The following is a 20,180-nucleotide window of genomic DNA, read 5'->3' as shown; positions in this document are numbered from 1 at the left end:
GCTTTTCTAGCTCCAGGAAAAAAAGGAAGGCCCCCCTGAGATATGGGGAAGGTTTGTTGGGAGCAGTGGTATTTAAGCTGGGCTTTGACAAAGGAAAGGCAATTTACTACCTAGAGAAAGGCAAGGGGGTAACTCTCCAAGGTGGGAGAACAGCGTGTGCAAAGGCATAGAGGCATGATATCTCCTGAATGTTCCAGCAGTAGTGGGAGCTCTGGTGTGGCTGGAGGGATACACCTGAGGAGGCTTTGGAAACCTTATTATAAGCGACACTCTATGTCATTCCAATGAATTCCATGTTCATCTCACAGGCTGCCAGTGAACGCGTTTCTAAGTATAGTAGAGTCGTGTTTATTTATATATGTACTTTAGAAAGATAACTTTAAGGAGAAATGGAGAAGCATGTGCTGGAATGTGAGAGACTGGTGACCAGAGTGATCCATCACACAACTATTAGAGACGTTCTGGTGAAGGAAGCTGTAGGCAAGACCAGAGAGGCAAGTCTGAGACCACATGACAAGGTTTAGTGCCTGACTGGATGTGGTGGTGAGAAGGAATTGCTGAAGACAGCCCCCAGGTTTCCTGCTGCAAGTGTGGTACCCTCTAGGTACTATGTATCATACATGGAACCACTGAGAGAGCTCAAGATGGCAGAAAAGGATATAGGTTTCCCCGAAGTAGCTAGTAGAACATAGTTTGCTTCAGCAATACCACCAAAATGGGTTCACGTAAAGGTACAAAGAGAAAACCATCCCCACAACTTTATAAGAGCTGCTATCTGCAAGGCCCAGGGTGCCCACAATTTCTCATCTGCAGTCTTGTTTGATTTTAGGGATTATTCTTCTCCTGAGTCTGAGCGATACCAGTACATAAAATACACACACCCACAGCCTCATTTGGCCCAGAGGTTATCATTAATCGTATTGAGTAGACTGTGATATCTTCAACTTCAACAAATGGTGAGTCAGCTCAGCTCCATGTCAAAGTGCCTTGCTAACCAAGGAGACATTCCCAAAGGCTTCCTGGTATGCTGGATCATGTCACAGATATGGAAAATAGAGAAAGATAAATCTTTGACCCCACCTAGACACACCTAGTTTGAGTAAAGCTGGTTAAGTACAAATATGAGAAGGGCTCTCATCTGAGTTCATGCCTGCCTTCCCCTCCACTCTGTTGCTTTGGTGAAGCCAAGATGAAGCTCACAGTGAGTAGATTTTTCCTTTTGAATTCATTATCTGATGATTAGAGATTGTTAATACTCTGACCTAAGTGGGTCTGCTTCTTATGACAATCTCTCTATAATGGAAAATTTGCTTTGGAAAAAAATCTCCTTCCTTTTCACTGAATTGTGGCAATTAAAAGCATCTCTGTGGACAGTCATAGTTATACTGCGAGCAGACCGCTGTGCGAGCGTCACATACCAGGCTATCTGAGTACAATTACCTTCCAGGTCTCCTTATTCAGTCCTGGTCATACAGCAGTCAGTCCCTAAGCCCTAGAAAATAGCTGCTCTTTCCCCACATTGCCAAATCCCTCTTTTGACCAAACTCCTGAGCATATTCAGGGAAGATAAAAGCTCATGATCAAATCAGATGGGTGAGAGACTTACTGTCACATCCTGGGCTGTGAAATGGATCTCCAGGTAAGAAAGATTTGCCTGAACNAAATCCCTCTTTTGACCAAACTCCTGAGCATATTCAGGGAAGATAAAAGCTCATGATCAAATCAGATGGGTGAGAGACTTACTGTCACATGGATCTCCAGGTAAGAAAGATTTGCCTGAACCTGTCCAGAGTCATTTACCCATGAAAACACCTGAAGCGACGAAGCTAGTGCAGCCTCTCGCCTATGGCTCCAGATAAAAAGCTAAAAGTAGAGTAGGTAGACTACAAAATCCCACCAAAGTAACTGGTGGTATTGTGTGCCACTTATAACAAGATGCAGAGAGGCTAGAAATCCAATGAATATTTTCATATTTCAATATACTAAACACTGTTTTACAGCAGCCTCTGCTTCGTAGTGGAGTTGCAGATGTAAGATAATTATCTAGAAATAAGCTCTAATAACAGCACAGTCAAAAAATTTTAAAAAAAAGAAAAAAGGATTTCCTACCCTGGGTCAGATCTTGTTTCTCTTCTAGTTTTACTGTGAACAAGGGGTACAATCTTAGCCGATATAACCTTGGCCACATTACTTAACATCTGAAGCTAATTCCTTATGTGACTGGATTGCCCTGCACTGGTGGATATCTAAAAGTTCCCCCACCTCTCACTGTTTAGGAGACTAATTTTTACCTCCTTCTTAAGTTATCAGGAGAAAAATTAAGCAAATAAAAGAATTACCTTAAATCGCCAGGGGAGATCTCAAACCATTTTGTCCCAGGTAAAGGAAATGAGAATAGGTACTCAGAATCAGGGACCTGCATAAAGCTCTGTGTTCTGATAACTAATGTCAGGTACCCGATGACAAATGACTAACCCAGGTATCCTGGGGCAGTTACTGACTTCTTTTCTGCTAACCACGCTTGACAGCCAGACCTCTCCATCCTTGGTCTCTCAGTAGCAGCAACCAGCCTGCTTAACAACCCATTGCTTTAAAACATTTTTTTTTTAGATAAAAAGAGTCCTTCTCTATCAGGAGGTTGATGATGGGAGGAAAGCATCCCAGATCAAAGAGTAAAATTAAATCTTTTTCAGACCTAATTCTCAGAACCTATATCCATCTTCATATTGTGTATCTTATTCATTTTCAAATATATTTTTCAATATACTGGTACTATATAAGTTTTTTATAAGACTACATTAATAATTTTTTTCTCTTTTTGAAAAATGTTTATTTATTTTGAAAGAGAGAGAGTGTGTATAAGTAAGGGAGGGGCAGAGAGAGAGGGAGAGAATCCCAAGCAGGCTCCGCACTGTCAGCATAGAGCCCAATCTGCAGCTGGAACTCATGAACCATGAGATCATGACCTGAGGGGAATCCAAGAGTCAGATGCTTAACTGACTGGGCCACCCAGGTGCCCTTCCATTAACAATTCTAAAACTATATACCACAATAACATGATTACTACAGTAGTTAACCTATAATCTTACACCGTCATTAAAACTTTCTATGGTTGAAAAAAAATACAAGGTCAAAGAAGTAGGAAAGATCACTCGAGAGAGTGGTAAAATTGGTATTTTTTATAACCTTGGATAGAGAAAGAAGAGGACATTGTTTTGTGATGTGATGGTAGACCAATGTTATTTATGATTTTTAGATTGTCTTTGCTGGACTTCTTGGAGTCTTCCTGACCCCAGCCCTTGCTTTCACTGTAAGTATTAAACGTTTTAAAGTGTATTACTAAAATGCATTTGCAAAGAAATGTGGTACTAAATCACTGTCAATTTCTTGTAAATTTTAGGATATTAACATTGGTGGTGACAGCAACAGTGGTATAAGTGGGCAGCAGTCAGTGAGTGTCAACAATGAACATAATGTGGCCAACGTTGACAATAACAATGGATGGGACTCCTGGCATGTCCTCTGGGATTATAATACTGTACGTAGCCAACACTCAATTTCCATTCTTTACAAATATGATGTTCCTTTTTTTATAACACCAACAAAATGTCTGCTAACCATAAAAGAATTAAAAATAAAATAATTTCTAACTGCACATAAGTATAGAGTTAAGTAAGTCAAAGTGCCTACTTTGGTCACCCAGTTTCACGGCTAGCAATAACACTATTAATGTTTCCCACAGTCAGTTAAAATTCAAACCAATGAGCCATAATTAAGACCCACCATGTCTACGGAATTGTGGGGCTGTTAGAAAAATATGAGCAACCTTCTGCCTTCTCTCAGGATAACCGCAGGAATGAGGGAAAGACCTGCACAATATTAGTGTTGCCTATCTCAGTCTGTCTTTAATTTCCTTCTAAAAAGACAGAGATGGACATTTCACCTGTAACTCAAAAGAAAAAAACAAACAAAGGAAATTTAAGTGACAATATTAACTGGTAAGAGAAGCACAAAACCAAAACCAAACAAAAACGACACTTGGCTCTGGTTAGGAGACCCCAGTCCACACTTACCAGCTTTGTATGTGATAAATTTTGTACTTTTAGAAAGCCTATTCTTTATTGTTTCAGTTTTATCCATGCGGTCAATTAGAAAACTAATCCCTGTCTTACCTGTCTCCTAGAAATGTTGTGAAGATCAAACGAGATGAAAACGTGATAGCAATTTAAAGTTTATTTCAGCAAAACGGACATATGTGGAGCGACTCCATGCTATAACCTGAACATAAAGCAATGAGTTAGATACTAGGTTCTTACAAATGTTAGTTATAGACATGATTGCAAAACAGGGCCAGATCTGATGTTCTTATCTAGGTTCATCATAATCTTTGAGTTCTATTTCCCTCTGCTGGTAAAACTGATGTCTGATAAGAAAAGCTCCTTGGAGAACCTACTTCCTTCCATCTCCCATCTTCTTTAACAGAACTTTGCTGCAGTTAGAATCTTTAAAAAGAAGGTATGCATTGTGCACAGAATGAATAAGGATGCCATGCCCTCTCTTCATGCTCTTGATGCACTGGTCAAGGAAAAGAAGGTATAAATAAAAGTTTTTTTAATTTTGCTCAAGGGAGGTCTTTTGGTTCCCAGTAAATAAGAGATCACAGTCATTTCCTCTTGGCCACAGTATGGTGTAATGTGCAGCACAAAAAGAGAAAAGGGACTAGTAATTTCCTGAGGAGAGGCAGTTGTTACCACACTCAGTGTTGTGGCTCATACCTGCCTTTATTATTCGAGGAGCAAAGCTCTGCTCAAGCCAATGGGAGCCACCCGCACTTCTCCAAGTACATTTTTCCATAAGAGTTGGGTTGGGGTTATTAGATTTAGAAATAAAGAAGAGGATACCTAGTTCAGTTTGAGTTTCAGATAAACAATGGGTAGGGGTTTTTTTTAAGCATAAGTATATCCTATGCAATTTTTAAGACATACTAAAAATGATTTGTTTATCTAAAATTTAAATATAACTGAGTGTCCTTTGTTTTATCTGGCAACCCTATTTGGGTGGAGACGGGAGATCCACTGCTCTTTAAAATGTTTGCTTGAGTTCATATTTCTGTAACTGACAAATAGGTACCTTTCACTGACAAGGTAAAGAAAATAAACTGCATTCTCAGAATCTGATTATTATATAGCTCAATCCAAAAAACACAAAATGACCATGCTTCAGCATAATTTAGCCTCAGATTTCTGCTTTTTATGAGAAACCGAGGTTTCACACCAGCTAAATCTTTTGGGACACAGAAATTCTGAGATATACAGCGTTGGAATTGGCTCCTCTTCATTTTGATTATGAAAAAACGGTAGCCAAGAAAGACCCCATACTGGCCTTGTACCCATCCCTCATTCAACAAACCACTGGGACGGGCATTCATTCCCTCTTTTCCTTTCCACGCTCGGCTTCAGGGTAAAGGACCAGAGGGGCCACCTCCCAGGAGTCTGATGTACTCAATCAACCCTGAAAGAGTCAGTGACCTGGAAAAGTTAGGAAAACCCATCGCTGGCATGTGCAGAGGGATTCCAACATACATAGCTAATGAGCTTGAGGGTGAGTAGCCTTTCGATGGTGCATTGTGAGTTACTGCTGCTGCTATGGTCAGACTATTCTAGATCATGTCTACAGAAGGCACCAATTACTTGGCACTTGCTCTGTGCTTAAGTGTGTTAAATTATTAACTCCTGCCAGCAGTCTTACGTGACAGGTTATTGTTATTCCCGCTTTCTGGATGAGGAAACTGAGGCACAGGGAGAGATCACAAATCCCTTGTCTGGGTCAGTCCCATGCATTTTGGCTTTGGGTTCTGTGTTCTTCACCATTTGGAAATATGACCTTTCAAGAGTGGATCTGGAGTTACCACAAAATATATTTACAGTGTTGCATGAATTTCCCAGTGAAAAAAGAATGCTAGTAGAATCCATTGACTTGTTAATAGCTCATTGACTTAATTTCTGGGTCTTCAAAGAATAACTTGCATAAAACAAAGTATCCACCTCCTTAACCTAATGGCAACTTCCCAGATCTCTGAATTGATTGATTTAATCTAAGTAGATAGATGATAGATAGATGAATAGATAGATAGATCTTAAAATTTGTGCAGAGCCAGTTTGGAAACTATGACACTCAAAAAAAAACAGTCCTTGAAAAGACATTGATATCAGTTTCTTCTTCTTCTTTTTTTTTTTTTAAATCAGGGGCAAGCCTGTTCTTTTACTCAGGAGCATGCGCCCGTCTTGATGTCCTCTGGATTCTGAAACTTTCCTTCTGTGGACAATTGGACTTCTAAAAAAAAGTCACTTTGAATTTAATCATCAGAATATTTTATGCAAAACAATTGGGTTCTAAAGGTTTTTATCATGTCATTCTGAACTGTTTTTTCCAGTTATGTTTGGCTTCTTTAAGTTTCAATAAACCTACTTAGCACTAAATTCCTTATGAGGTCTATTTAGAATGCATAGGATCAAAAGTGCAATGTGGTGGCGGCAGGCTGTCCAAGTGCATTAGACCCAACTGTTAGCCTATGTTCAGGTCCTGTCCCTTATAAAGAACCCCTTCAGATGCTCTGGATACTACTAACCACGGTTCTGGGAATGAATCCAAGACAATCTGACTGCTCTAAAAACTGTTCCACAGTTGATGTGCACAGTAACATTTCAGATCAGCAAGGGCAGAAATCCACTCAAACAGGCTTCTGCCAGAGACGGAGGCTTACTGCAAGGATACTGGAGTATCTAAAGCAGTCTTAGGGCAAGAAAATCAAAGACACTGGAACCAGGAACTATATTGAGATGAAGATCAAGTCTCTTCTCTCCTGGCAGCCACGTTTTAGTTCTTCTCTGCTCCTCTTTAAATTCTGCTTCTCTTTTCAATAAAAATTTTTAAAAAATGTTCTTTGGGGGTGTCTGGGTGGCTCAGTCTGTTAAACATTCGACTCTTGATTCTGATTCCTGTCATGATCTCACGGTTCATGAGATCGAGTCCTGAGATAGGCTCTGCTCTGACAGCACAGAGCCTGCTTGGGATTCTTTCTCTCTCAGCCCCTCCCTTGCTCTGTCTCTCTCTCATTCTCTCTCTCTCTCTCTGTCTGTCTCTCTCTCACTCTCCCAAAATAAATAAATAAATAAATAAATAAATAAATAAATAAATGTTTAAAGTCTGCTTCTCTTGTCTTTCCATCTTGCAGATGGCTTTTTGCTTATCATGGCAGAAGGTGGCTGAACGAAAATATTGGCCTCATCTCCCATGTTTCTATCTTTCCAGCTCAGGAGGCAATGTCTTATTCTTTTGAATCTCAATTCCAATTTTCTTTGACCTTATTTAGTTCAAGGGCCCACAACCTCCACTCACTGGCCAGGGGAGTGAAGTCATATGGTACAGCCACAACAACGTGGTGGCCACTGAAGGAGAAAGATCTCAGAAAAAAATAGAGACTCCAAATATTGTGTATGACAGTATAAAACTACCATTTATAAAAAAAAAAAAAAACCCTCCCATGCATTCTTTTTAAATCCTGATGCCATGACAGGATATCTAATCCATTCTAATGTTTTCATATCGGACACCCCTAAATAGCCATAACAACAACAAAAAAATGAAGACACTGATTCTCACCATTTGGAAAAATGCAATATTTACCAGGCCTTATTGGGAAGCAATTGTAATAATTTTCTTTATCCTGAGGCAATTTCATTGCTGTTCATATGATGTGTACTATCAGAGCAGTGGAACTTCCAAAGTACCCTGAAGCCATGAAATGTGGAAATCCATCAAAGATCAAGGTCATAGATACTGCCCTATCACTGTGAGAGACAAAGAAACCTGTGAGTCACAAACTGGAAACAGTGTCATGTAACTGCCTTACAGGAGCTGATGAATCCCATATTTCCTAGGAGAATTGTTTAGTCACTATTTCAGGATAAGAAATTAAACTCACTAGGAAGATACAAAAATTCTAGATTATATACACTTCTCAGAATATATTACAGAAAAAATTATAAGAATTACAGGAGAATTTAATAGCCTCACTGTTCTAGTTAAAGATTTTAACACATATCTTTCAATAACTTACAGACAAAGCGGTTAAGGATATAAAAACATTCAACAAAAGAAACAAGCTTACTTTACTGAACATATGTAGAACACTGCAGAATACATATTATTCTAAAGTACTTATGGGACATTTGCACATATTGATCACATGCTAAGGCATAAGTCAGATCTCAAAAAATTTCAAATGATTGGCATTATGAAACACACATTTTTCTAACTTCAATTTAATTAAGAGAACAAATATCCTCTTCCAAATAAAACAAGATTGTTACATTTGTTTTGAAATTTGGCAGCATATTTTTAAATAACAAATGGGCCAAAGAAGAATTCATGATGAAAGTGGAATGCAATAAGGAGAGCAGTCCAGAGCAAAACCTCTGAGTAGCAGCTATAGCAATGGATAAAAGAAAATTTATTGTCTGAAATGCACTTTTCATAAAAGAAGAAAGGCTGAAAATTGAGTCCAAAATTCAACTTTCAAAATGAGTGCCTGGGTGGCTCAATCAGTTAAGTGACCAACTTCGGCTCAGGTCATGATCTTGCAGTCTGTGGGTTTGAGCCCCGCATTGGGCTCTGTGCTGACAGCTCAGAACCTGAAGCTTCAGATTCTGTGTCTCCCTCTCTCTCTGCCCCTCCCCTGTTCACACTCTGTCTCTCTTTGTCTCTAAAAAATTAAATAAACATTGTAAAAAAAAAAAACAAACTTTTTTTAAATGAGGGAAAAGCAGGGGCACCTGGGGGGCTCAGTTAGTTAAGTGTCCAACTTTGGCTCAGGTCATGACCTTGCAGTTTGTGGGTTCAAGCCCCGTGTCCGGCTCTATGCTGACAGCCAGCTCAGAGCCTGGAGCCTGTTTCAGATTCTGTATCTCCCTCTCTCTCTGACCCTCCCCTGCTCATGCGGTCTCTCTCTCTCTCAGAAATAAATAAAACATTAAAAAAGTTTTAAATGAGGGAAAAGCATAACATATCTAAACTAAGTAGTAAGAAAGAAGTACTACTGACAATATCAGAAGTTAATACAATAGAAAAAATGTGCAATAGTAAGAGTCAACATACAAGTGAAAACTTGGTTCTTTGGAAAGGCATAAAATTGACAAACTTTAAGTAGAATTGACCAGAAATAAAAAGAAAAAACAAACAAACAAAAACAACCAGAAGGTCCTGGGTGACTTAGTCACTTAAGTGTCCAACTCTTGATTTCAGCTCAGGTCATGATCTCAGGGTTCATGAGATCGGCCCTGCATCAGATTCTTTGCTGACAGCGCTTAGCATTCTCTCACTGTATCTCTCTGCCCCTCCCTCTCTTTCAAAAGAAATAAACATTTAAAAAAACATAAAAATAAATTTAAAAACCAAAACCAAAACAAATGAATAACAAACAAAAAGCAGAATTAGATCTAGAACTACAGAGAACAAACCGATCTTTGCCAGAGGGGGTGCGTGTAGGGGATTGGGCAACATAGGAGAAGGGGAGGGGGAGGTCCAGGCTTCCAGTTCTGGAAGGAATAAGTCACAGGAATAAAAGGCCCAAAGTAAGGAAGTCAGTCAATGATACTATAATAGCGATATGACAGTATAGATGGCGGCTACACTTGTGGGGAGCCAAGCATAATGTACGAACTTGTCAAGTCACTAAGTTATGCATCTGAAACTAATGTAACATTGTGTGTCAACTCCACAGGAGAAATTTGAGCCAAGATAGGATGTGATCTTACCAGGTAATATGTTAAACAAAAGATGTGCTAGACTTCTCTGGAAACTTTATTGAGAAACATCAAGGCAGACTAAGTAAATGCAGAGAAGCGATGACCATGAATTAGAGGACTTGTTATTAGAAGAATGTTAGTTCTTCCTTAATCTATAGATTCAATGTGATTCAAAACAAATTCCCAGAAGGCCAAGTGTGTGCATGTATATGTGTGGTAAATAACAAGCTAAATTTAACACTTGTGGGGATGAGCACTGAGTGTTATGTGGAAACTAATTTGACAATAAACTATTTGTAAAAAAAGAAAACAAAAAAAAACCAAGCTAAATTTAGAATATACATGCAAGATCAAGGAGCCAGTTAGAAGACAATTCTCTGTACATCCTTGATGTTTCTAAACATCTTATGAGTAGAGGCACTGACTCCTCTTTATTCTCAATTCTTTTTGCAAAAATGTTTGTATGATAAGCTGCCTTGGAATATAGAGATAGTATCTCTTTTGAGAGCAAAAAGTAGCGACCTTCATTACCTGTTATAAAAGATTTGAGTTCTGTAAGCTTACACTCTACTATATAATATACTCCACTGTGTGTGCAAGCTTCCCTCTGGGTCCACATGCATTGCCCTGTGAAGCTTGTGGACAAGGGACACTGACACAGACCTACTCCAGCTCATACTACTTGCTGTGCTGTAGCTAATAAACCCCTTTGTCTCTTACCCAGGGGGCTCATGTTTTCTGTCATCAACCATGAAACTACAGCAGGCAACTTCTCAGCTTTCAAGTAGGGTAAAATCTCAGACCTTTCTTGAAAGGGCCAAGAATAGCCAAGTTACTGGTGTAGAACAACAAAGAGAGTGAACTTAACCTATCATAATTATCACAAAGACATAGTAATTAAGACAATGCAATGTGAAAGCTGAGATATACAAATATATCAGTGGAATAAAATAGAAAGTCCACAGACAGATCTACACATCTATAGATGACTGAAAAAGGATGTAAACTGCGTTCCAAGTCTGTGGGGGGAAAGATGCATTTCTTCCATAAGTGATGTTAAAATAATTGGGTAGCCATATGGAATACAAAGAAATGTGGAAATACCACCAGTTCCCCTACCTTATACTATATATTTAAAAACCAATTTCATGTATGTTAAAAACCTAAATGAAAAAGGTAAAATAAAAAGCCTTGGAAAATAGTATAGAACAATAACTTCAGGACTATTGACAGAGGGAAGGATTTGCTAAAATTTGCAGAAAAAGCTCTAGCCATAAAGCAAAATATTGATAAATTTCTCTACATTAAAAATAAGTGTCCTTTTATCCACAGACACCAGCAATACAGGGGAAAGATGAACCACAAACTAGTAGAGATATTTGCTACACATAAAGTGGATAAAATTTCGTTTAAAATTTTTCATAAAGAAGGGGCGTATGGGTGGCTCAGTCGGTTAAGCGTCCGACTTCAGCTCAGGTCATGATCTTGCAGTTTGTGGGTTCAGTCTCCACGTCGGGCTCTGTGCTGACAGCTCAGAGCCTGGAGCCTGCTTTGGATTCTGTGTCTCCCCTTCTCTCTGCCCTCCCCTGCTCATGCTCTGTTTCTCTCCGCTTCTCAATAATAAATAAATGTTAAAAAATTTTTTCATAAAGAATTCCTACAGTATCAACAAGAAAAAGATGAATAAGAAATAGAAAAATAGACACGGATATGTTTCTAGAAGAGGAACCCCGAATGGTAAATCCATATAGGAAGAGATATTAACTTCATTAGTAATAAGAAAAATGTATATTAAAATCATAGCAGTAGATCATGTTATACTCAACCTACTGGCAATTGAAAAAGTCTAATATTGGGCATTGGAGAGGATGTAGAGTGACAATACGTGGCCAGGGCAAGTGTGAATTGGTATGACTGCCTTGGAAAAAATTCAGCATTGTCTAATAACCTGAAGATGTGAATTTTCTATGATCCAACACTACCACTCTTAGGCACATACCCCAGAGAAATTCTTGCCTATGGGCATCCAGAAACATGTACAAAAAGGCTCATAGCAGCAGTGTTTGGAACAGCAAGAAACAAAACAAAACAAAAAAACTAGAAACAATCTGAATCTTTGCCAATAGAAGCATAGATAAATAAATTGTGATATGTTTACTTAGCATAATACTAAACATCACAAAAAGAAAACCAAATTAATCACAACCATGCACAACAACATGGATGACTCTCTGGAAATCAATGTTGAGCCTACCAAGTAAGTCATATTTACATAAAGTTCAAAAACATGCAAAACTAAACAATGCATGTGTTTTATTTTAGAAATACCTTCAAATGTGCTAAAACTGTGACTAAAAACAAGGGAATGATAACACAGAGCTCGCTATAATCGTGCACCCCTGATGGGGAGAGAAGAGCTCATGGAGGGGGTAAATGGAAGGCTTCCGAGGTAGTGGTAATGCCGTCCTTCTCTCTCAACCTAGGTGGAGGGGAGGCATATTCATGGGTATGTGCTCTGTCATTCATTATTTTTTTTATACTTGGCCTATATTTCTAAATAGCTCTATGCATTAACTCAAGACTTAACGATAAGTTTTAACAGTTAAAATCACAAAAAGTAAGATAATGTTATGAAGGGGCGCCTGGGTGGCTTAGTCGGTTAAGCGTCCGACTTTCGCTTAGGTCATGATCTCGCGGTTCGTGGGTTCGAGCCCCGCGTCGGGCTCTGTGCTGACTGCCAGCTCAGAGCCTGGAGCCTGTTTCAGTCTGTGACTCCCTCTCTCTCTGACCCTCCCCTGCTCACGTTGTCTCTCTCTCTCTCTCTCCTAGAAATAAATAAAAAACATTTAAAAAAATTTAAAAAAAAAAGATAATGTTATGAAGACAATGAAGGGGTAGACCTTTGGGGGGGAGGGATCCCTGCTCTTTCTTTCCAGCATAAAGCAGAGACCTCTCACCTCTTGCTCAGCTCTGAGGCTTGTGGTTCCAAACAGACAGCCTTTGAGCCATGTCCCTGGAAGAGTAAAGTAAGTGAAAATGTGTTCACTCAGCGTCAGGATGCCAAGAGGTCTGCAGACAGAAGCCACTGTCCCTGTGCTGTGCTAGTGCCAAGCCTGCCCTCTGCAAGGGTCGAAATCGCTGCTTGGAGGCCTGCCAGGCAGTTTCTCATTTGCAGTTGTAATTGCCTTGTGGATAACCTGAGTGACTCACACCAAACCTTGGCTCACCCTAGGCACCTCGGCCCACTGGGCTCAGGAAGAGATGTAGGGAGCACGCAGGGCTGGCTTGCAGGGTCCTCAGGAATTTTAGTGACTTCATAACCCCAAGAGGCACCAGAGGGGAGCCAATAATATCCTGTCACAAGCCTTTGCCTATTATTAGAATATCTTTCTCATTCTCCTCCCAACTGCACTTCTAATGTAATTAAATAGTTTAAACCAAACCTCTAGCGATCGATCCTTCTAGAACATCAACTAATAAATTTTAACTAAAATCAAATTTTTCAAGGAACATTCATATCAATAGACACATGCATCCATTAACGTATTTTTACACTTACCAAATATCCAAAATAACCAGTAAAGAATAACAGCAAATGCCACCAAATTAAAGTAAAAGTATGCCAAACCTTACAGTTAAATCACTGCTACCCAGATGTTCATATTAGGCTTTAAGTGTCCTCTTTCCTGGTATTGCTTTGGACCACAAGATTCAAATCAGACAACAAAAATCGTGCCTAGGCTTCCTTATCTAAGAGCATTATCAATAGCGCACCCCATTTCAACTCTATGCCATCTATCTAACTATCTATCTATCTATATCTAACAAGTATTATTGAACACCTCCTATATGATAGACTTTTCTAGGCATAAACTATGGGGAAAAAGCAATTAAAGTGCCTGTCTTCACAAAGTTTACATCCAGTAGCGAAGAAAAACAATAAATACATAAATACACAATATGAATAATGATGAAAACTCTTAAGAAGGGAACAGAATCATATGAGGGAAGAGAAACCATCAGTAGAACGTTGAGATGGGGGAAGGTTGCTATTTTGTACTTGACAGGTAGGTGTATAATAAAGAATTTGGCTGGCCCCTGTCTCAGTGTCCTGGGGGGTGCTTTTTAAATGATTGAGCATCTTTGTTATTGATAGAGGTCCTGTCAGACCATATCTGATAATTTTTGTTAATGACATGACTCAAGATAGGAGCTGGTTATGCCAGAAAGATCAATTATATGATTAGACAGCTGGGCCTGTGAGTCACATGATAACAGCCAGGAAACTGGAGGCTGAGTCACATGACTAATGATTTAATTAATCATCCCTACATAATGAAACCCCAATAAAAACCAGAGGCGCCAAAGCTCAGGTAAGCTTCTCTGGTTGGCAATACTCCATGTCAATGTCAGAAGGGTGACAACTTTGACTCTACGGAGAAAGGACAAAGAAAGCTTCATATTTGGGACCCTCCCCAGACTTGCCCAATGCATCTCCTATGGCTGTTTCTGATTTGTATCCCGTTGTTATAACAAAACTGTTACAGTAATAATGCTTTGCTGAGTTCAGTTGTTCTAGTGAATCATTGAATCTGTAAGGGTAGTGGGAACTGCTAAATTTGTAGCCAATTGGTCAGAAATGAAAATGACCTGAAGATTCTGGAACTCAGAGCTCATATCTGAAGTGAAGTCAATCTTGTGGAGATAATAAAATGTACAAATTTGACCATGTTGCTTTCTTTATTACATTATTTATATTCTTTCTCTCCCCCACCCCCAATTGTGTTGGCTAGAACATTAAGAGCAATGTAAAATACAAAGGTGACAGCAGATATCCTCAACTTATACCTCCATTTTTTTTTCACCATTAAACAGCATGCTAAACACCAGTTTATCAAAGATACATTGGAAGGCTTATTTTGTCTCATTTATGTACTAATTGTTAGATTGCCTTAACTTAGGAAAGAAGAATAAGCTCTAAAAAATTTATAAGATAAGCTCTAAAAAGTTTATATTTGGAATGAACTATCTTAAGTGATATAGGAGAATAAAACCTTGGTCAAGTGGGAAAATGCTTTTATGATTTCAGCATCATTAAAAAGTCTGTTTCACAATGCAAGATAAAAACATTTGACTTAATCAGAAATGGGTTATGGTTTCTAATGAATTGTTCTTACATAATTTGGCTGTGCTGTTAAAGGTGCACTTAATGGCTCCCTAGTCATATCTCAAAGTACCATACTTAAATCGTCTTCTAACATTAGCAAAATCCCAATCTTTTTATCTCCATGGAGTCTTTGCCCTGCTGTGTCTTGCCCATGCTGGGTGTGTCCTCATATTTAAAGGGCTTTATTGGTTACTCTTACTTCTGCATGGAACCAGAGTCCAGACATATCTCACTGAGCCTTGAAGACTCCTCTATGGCTACTAGAACTTACTGAATTATAGCTACCACTGTCCCCAAACAGGAGTTCTGGTTCTGATATGAAAAGCTGGATACTCAGAAGAGGTGTCTTCTGAAACTTGTCCGATGTGAGGCTAAGGCCGAACCTCTAGCTTTGCCAAGGTTTGGCTCCTGGTGTAGATTCCTGCTGAAGCTGCAATCTAGTTCATTCAGATGACTTTTACAAGTATGTGTCATATAAGCATTACGCTCTGCTCCAAACCAAAGATTAGCTCTAAGGTTTCTTTATTAGTTCTCCTTCTCTTCTGTTTTATAATTTATCAAACTGTGCTTTTTAAAATATTATTTGAGAATTCTTACTCTCCTTAAGCTTATTTTGTTCCTTTTCTAATTTGTTGAGGTGGCCGCTGAATGTATTTTTGCCTTTCTTTTCTTTGTTAAAGAATACAAACATTTACCATCATTAATTTCTTCCTGTATGTAATTTGACTTCATTCCTTAATGTTTGATATGTATTATTGACATTTGTAGTTATTTATTTAAATAACAAATAATTACATTTTTATTTCCTTATTGACAAAAATATTGTAAGACAATATCTTAAATTCTCAGTTTTTTTATGTTATTTGTTCTTTAATTATTAATTTATAGTTTTATTTCATTGTGGAAATGAATGTAGCTTGTGAAATTTCTACTAGCTGAAATTAATAGTTTTTTTTAATGTTTCATTTATTTTTAAGAGACAGTGCGACAGAAAGTGAACAGGTGAGGGGCAGAGAGAGAGGGAGACACAGAATCTAAAGCAGGCTCCAGGGTCTGAGCTGTCAGCACAGAGCCTGACGCGGGGCTCGAACCCACAAACCGCAAGATCATGACCTGAGCCAAAGTCGGCCACTTTACCAACTGAGCCACCCAGGCATCCCAATAGCTTTTTTAAAAACCTAGACTATGAACAATTTTTTAAAACATTCCGGAATATTTCTTTATTATTTTTAATTTTATTTTAGAAGGGTTACTTCCTTCCAAAGGCTGTAGGAAGACTCCTTCCTGACTTTTTCCAGCATCTGGTGGATCCTGGTGTTCCTTGGCTTGTGTCTGCATCGCTTCAATCTCAGCCTCTGTCTTCATGTGGCTTTCTTCCTTCTGTTTCTATGTCTCAAATCTTCCTCTCCTATCTCCTATCAGGACAGCAGTCATTGGACTTCAGGTCCATCCTAAATCCCAAATGATCTTATCCTAAGATCCTTAACTTAATTACATCTGTAAAGAATATAAGATCATATTCACAGGTATCAGGGGTTAGAGCATGTCCATATCTTTTTGGAAGACCCAATTCACTCTACTCCAAAGAGACTGAGAAACTGTCACAGATTGCAGGAGACTAAGGAGATAGATGACTTGTGCAATGTGGGATCCTGGGACAGAAAGGGGACATTCACGGAAAAACTGGTGAAAGTTTTGTATCAGAAGACGCTAAGTGAAGAGTATATATGAACTCTCTGTACTATCTTCACACTCCTCTAAAACTCAAAAATTATTTGAAAATAAACACTTTTAAGTGACCAGATTAGACTATTTTATTAAAAGATAAAGACTCAGATTTTGTTTAAAAATTCAGGTATTAGACAAGATAAAACTAAAAGAAATACTGATACATGAAAAAAAAAGGCAACAATTTAAGTACATTTTAAATTGTGGTAGGGTCCCCTCCCTAAGGAAAGAAAAAAAAAACCCATCTCAAGGCAACCTTGCTATTCGCCTATGTGACAACATCCCACACGACCTTGTAACATGAGACCACTTAATCAGACTGCATGTTTGTGTGTAGCCACATTTGGGAGACAAAGAAATAAAAAAATAAATAAAAAATCATGCCATGTGGTGTTTGGGACTCAGCTGTTTGTGTATAAACCCAACTGAGCGGTGCCGGCAGGAATAAAGTTGCTTCCCGGGGGAAAAAAAAGAAAGCCTCAATGTCAGGACTCTCTCTGGGACAATCCTGCTACAAAATAATACAGTTAAGGGCATTAACATTGTCAAAAAAGTACAATTTAGGGCAAAATCAGTAAATAAAATAATACTCATTTATGATGATAAATTATGCAATTCACATTGAAGACCTACCAATCATAACATTTATTAAAGACCAAATTATGTAGATTCAAAGTATATAAAACAAAACAAACAAAAAACCCTGTTGGAAATGCTAATAGAAGCTAGCAGAACTACAAAAGAGGGGAGACCTTATCACATCCATCATTTTTGACAGATCAAATACATAAAAAGAAAATATGAAAAATTTTAATATTTATGTATTTGCACCTGGACATAAAATCACCATGAAATGCAGACTCATGTAAGTATCTGCAACCAATAGTGGGAATATTATGAGCATTGGTGACATGATTATTCTCAAGTGGCAAACAATTCCTGAACTAAGAAAGTACTGTCTTCCTTGAATTTACAGCATTCCTGTAAGTTGCAGTGCAAAGTAAGTCATTACAAAGTATCTCTATGTTTAAAACAAGTAAGTATCGCGGCGCCTGGGTGGCTTAGTCGGTTGAGCGTCCGACTTTCGCTTAGGTCATGATCTCGCGGTTCGTGGGTTCGGGCCCCGCCTCGGGCTCTGTGCTGACTGCCAGCTCAGAGCCTGGAGCCTGTTTCAGTCTGTGACTCCCTCTCTCTCTGACCCTCCCCTGCTCACGCTGTCTCTCTCTCTCTCTCTCTCCTAGAAATAAATAAAACATTAAAAAAAATAAAATAAAACAAGTAAGTATCCAGGCTCAGAAAAACCATAAACAATCACAAAGGACTTCATGGCATGTGGTATAAGAACAACTGAATGGGGGCTCCTGGGTGGCTCAGTCAGTTAATTATCTGACTTTGGCTCAGGTCATGATCTTGCAGTTTGTGAGTTTCAACCCCGCACTGGGCTCTGTGGGCACAGCTCAGAGCCTAGGGCCTGCTTCAGATTCTGTGCGTGTCTCTTTCTCTGCCTCTCCCTTGCTCGTGCTCTGTCTCTATCTCTCAAAAACATTTTAAAACAGTTTTTAAAAAGAAAAAAAAGAACTGAACAGAGTTCACAGAGCATCCCTGCAAATGACTTTAGTAGGAATTTTCCCCCAGTTTAGTTTTGACAAGTAAAATTCCCCTACAATTTTTTTCTTGTTTTGTTTTTGTTTGTTTGCTTTTACTTTTTTCATATGTGTTATCTGTGAGTAGTAAGGAGGAAGCTCCAAAACACAACCTTGGCATGGTTGGGATGTCCCAACTGGGCACCGGGTTTTCCATTTATGTTTCACTGCCTGCAGTTCCCTGTGTCTTCTAATTAATAGGATTCTCTAGTTAGGGGATCACTGAAGCAATTGAAATACCTGTTTTCTTATCAAGCTTTACCTGGTTGGCATGAGTGTGAAAGCCCATCACACTCTGTATGCCTTTTCTTCTTGAGAACCCTGAAATAGCTGGCAGAGACCGGCTTTGCCCGGAGCACCTGCTCTCTGGTCCATCCTCCACCATTTTGAACATGGCAGTTTTTGCATTGGGACAGATATCTGGCCAGAGGCAGCCTCCTTTCTGGGAATGTCCACACTCTGCCAAATGTTTCTTTACTAGGCTTTGGTGGCAGTGCTGAAGCTAGCTTGGGCACTGGACTCTTCCCTGCCTGGAACGGCAGTTCTCTTTACAAGTCTGCTGTTGAAATGTCTTGCAAGCCATCTGAGTGAAATGGAAACTGGGTTTGTTACTGCAGTCAGCTGCTCTTGGCCTGGCATGGACCCATTCCTGAGTTATCCAGTCTCCTGGATATGGATATTTCTTTATGTCCCATAAATGCACTGTGCAGGCAATGTTTTCTTTTCTTTGCTGGAATCATGAATTGGTGGGTACTTCCCTTTATCACAGTACAGGTAACAACATCCTTCCATCTTTTCTACTACTAAAACAAACACTAGAGGTTGGAGGAGGACTTGGGAAGGAGACCCTTCATTGGTTTCCTGCTAGCATTTCTCGGATTAATGCCACAGCTAAGGAGACATTCAAGTACCAAATCCCCTAATGCAAATGTTACCATTTGCTTGAGGGAACTCTCAAAGCTGTGATTGGACTGAGGGGGTCTGGGTTCCTAATCCCTTCCAAGGACCCCAGTGTTCTGGAGGAGATTGATTGACTTTCCCAAGGTCCATAGAGATAGATAGGTGAGGTTTAGAAGTAACTCTGCTGCCTCTAAAACTCAAGTTTTTGGATTATTTGTTCAGTGAAAAGGGAACATGGAGGAGACAGGAGCCAATATATAGGCTTTAAATGCCACCTTGGACCAAGAGCTGAAGAGGAAGCTGAGCCAATGTCAGATGCCACCAAGGCCTTGTCAAGGGGCTTTAAGGATGGCAAATGGCCAATGGGACCAGCACCTGGACAACCTGTGGTGACTCTGGAGCTGAGAGATGGGAGGGACAATTATTGGAGGGGCTGATGACTCTGTCTACAGGTCTTACCTGGCTTCGGTGGACAGTGACCATATTAGCATTGGCCTGAACAGTCTGTGGCCAGATAATGACAGAGGCAAGCCTCATATGCATTTTTTAAATTACTTTTTAATGCAAAAATAAGATAATTAAAAATCATCCTTCTGGGTTCTTGATACCCATTAATAATTTTTTCCCAGAAATATACAGAGTCCCTCATCCACTGGCAATTTGACGAAGGTTGTATTTCTCCATCCAGGCTGTCGTTTGTCCTTCATGGTGGTAGGTAGTTAAGGCAGGCATCATGATACCTGTGTGGAAACTGAGGCTCCATGAGGTTAAAGCATTCATTCAGACCCAGGTAAAGGGATTTCTCTCATACACTTAGTTACATAACATCATTCACTAAGAGAGCAAGCATGGGATACGGAAATGAGAGCTTTAATCTGCATAAATATTAAAAGCCAAGTCTTAGATGAAAGCCAGTTCCTCTGTTTATTCTCATTG

The 20,180-nt window shown here is 39.2% G+C and overlaps 1 protein-coding gene across 1 annotated transcript; it reads left to right on the top strand.

Annotated features, from left to right (window-relative positions):
* The first annotated feature begins 1,163 nt into the window (after window positions 1-1,163).
* On the top strand, window positions 1,164-6,337 carry GKN1 (gastrokine 1). The gene is made up of 6 exons (XM_077766501.1): window positions 1,164-1,201; window positions 3,257-3,310; window positions 3,401-3,538; window positions 4,483-4,593; window positions 5,460-5,601; window positions 6,246-6,337. The coding sequence occupies exons 1-6, from the start codon at window positions 1,190-1,192 to the stop codon at window positions 6,335-6,337; spliced, it is 549 nt and encodes a 182-aa protein (XP_077622627.1). The 5' UTR covers window positions 1,164-1,189.
* Window positions 6,338-20,180: the final 13,843 nt, after the last annotated feature.

The sequence above is a fragment of the Crocuta crocuta genome, unplaced genomic scaffold, assembly GCF_008692635.1.
Source record: "Crocuta crocuta isolate KB4526 unplaced genomic scaffold, BGI_CrCroc_1.0 scaffold113, whole genome shotgun sequence".
NCBI lineage: Eukaryota > Metazoa > Chordata > Mammalia > Carnivora > Hyaenidae > Crocuta > Crocuta crocuta.
The sequence above is the reverse complement of the archived record's forward strand: the minus strand, read 5'-3'. Positions and strand labels throughout refer to the sequence as shown.

Coding starts and splice junctions, on each gene's coding strand:
- GKN1 (XM_077766501.1), top strand. Junction 3,539..4,482: donor TCCTCTGGGATTATAATACT/GTACGTAGCCAA, acceptor CTTCTTTAACAG/AACTTTGCTGCAGTTAGAAT. Junction 4,594..5,459: donor CACTGGTCAAGGAAAAGAAG/GTATAAATAAAA, acceptor GCTCGGCTTCAG/GGTAAAGGACCAGAGGGGCC.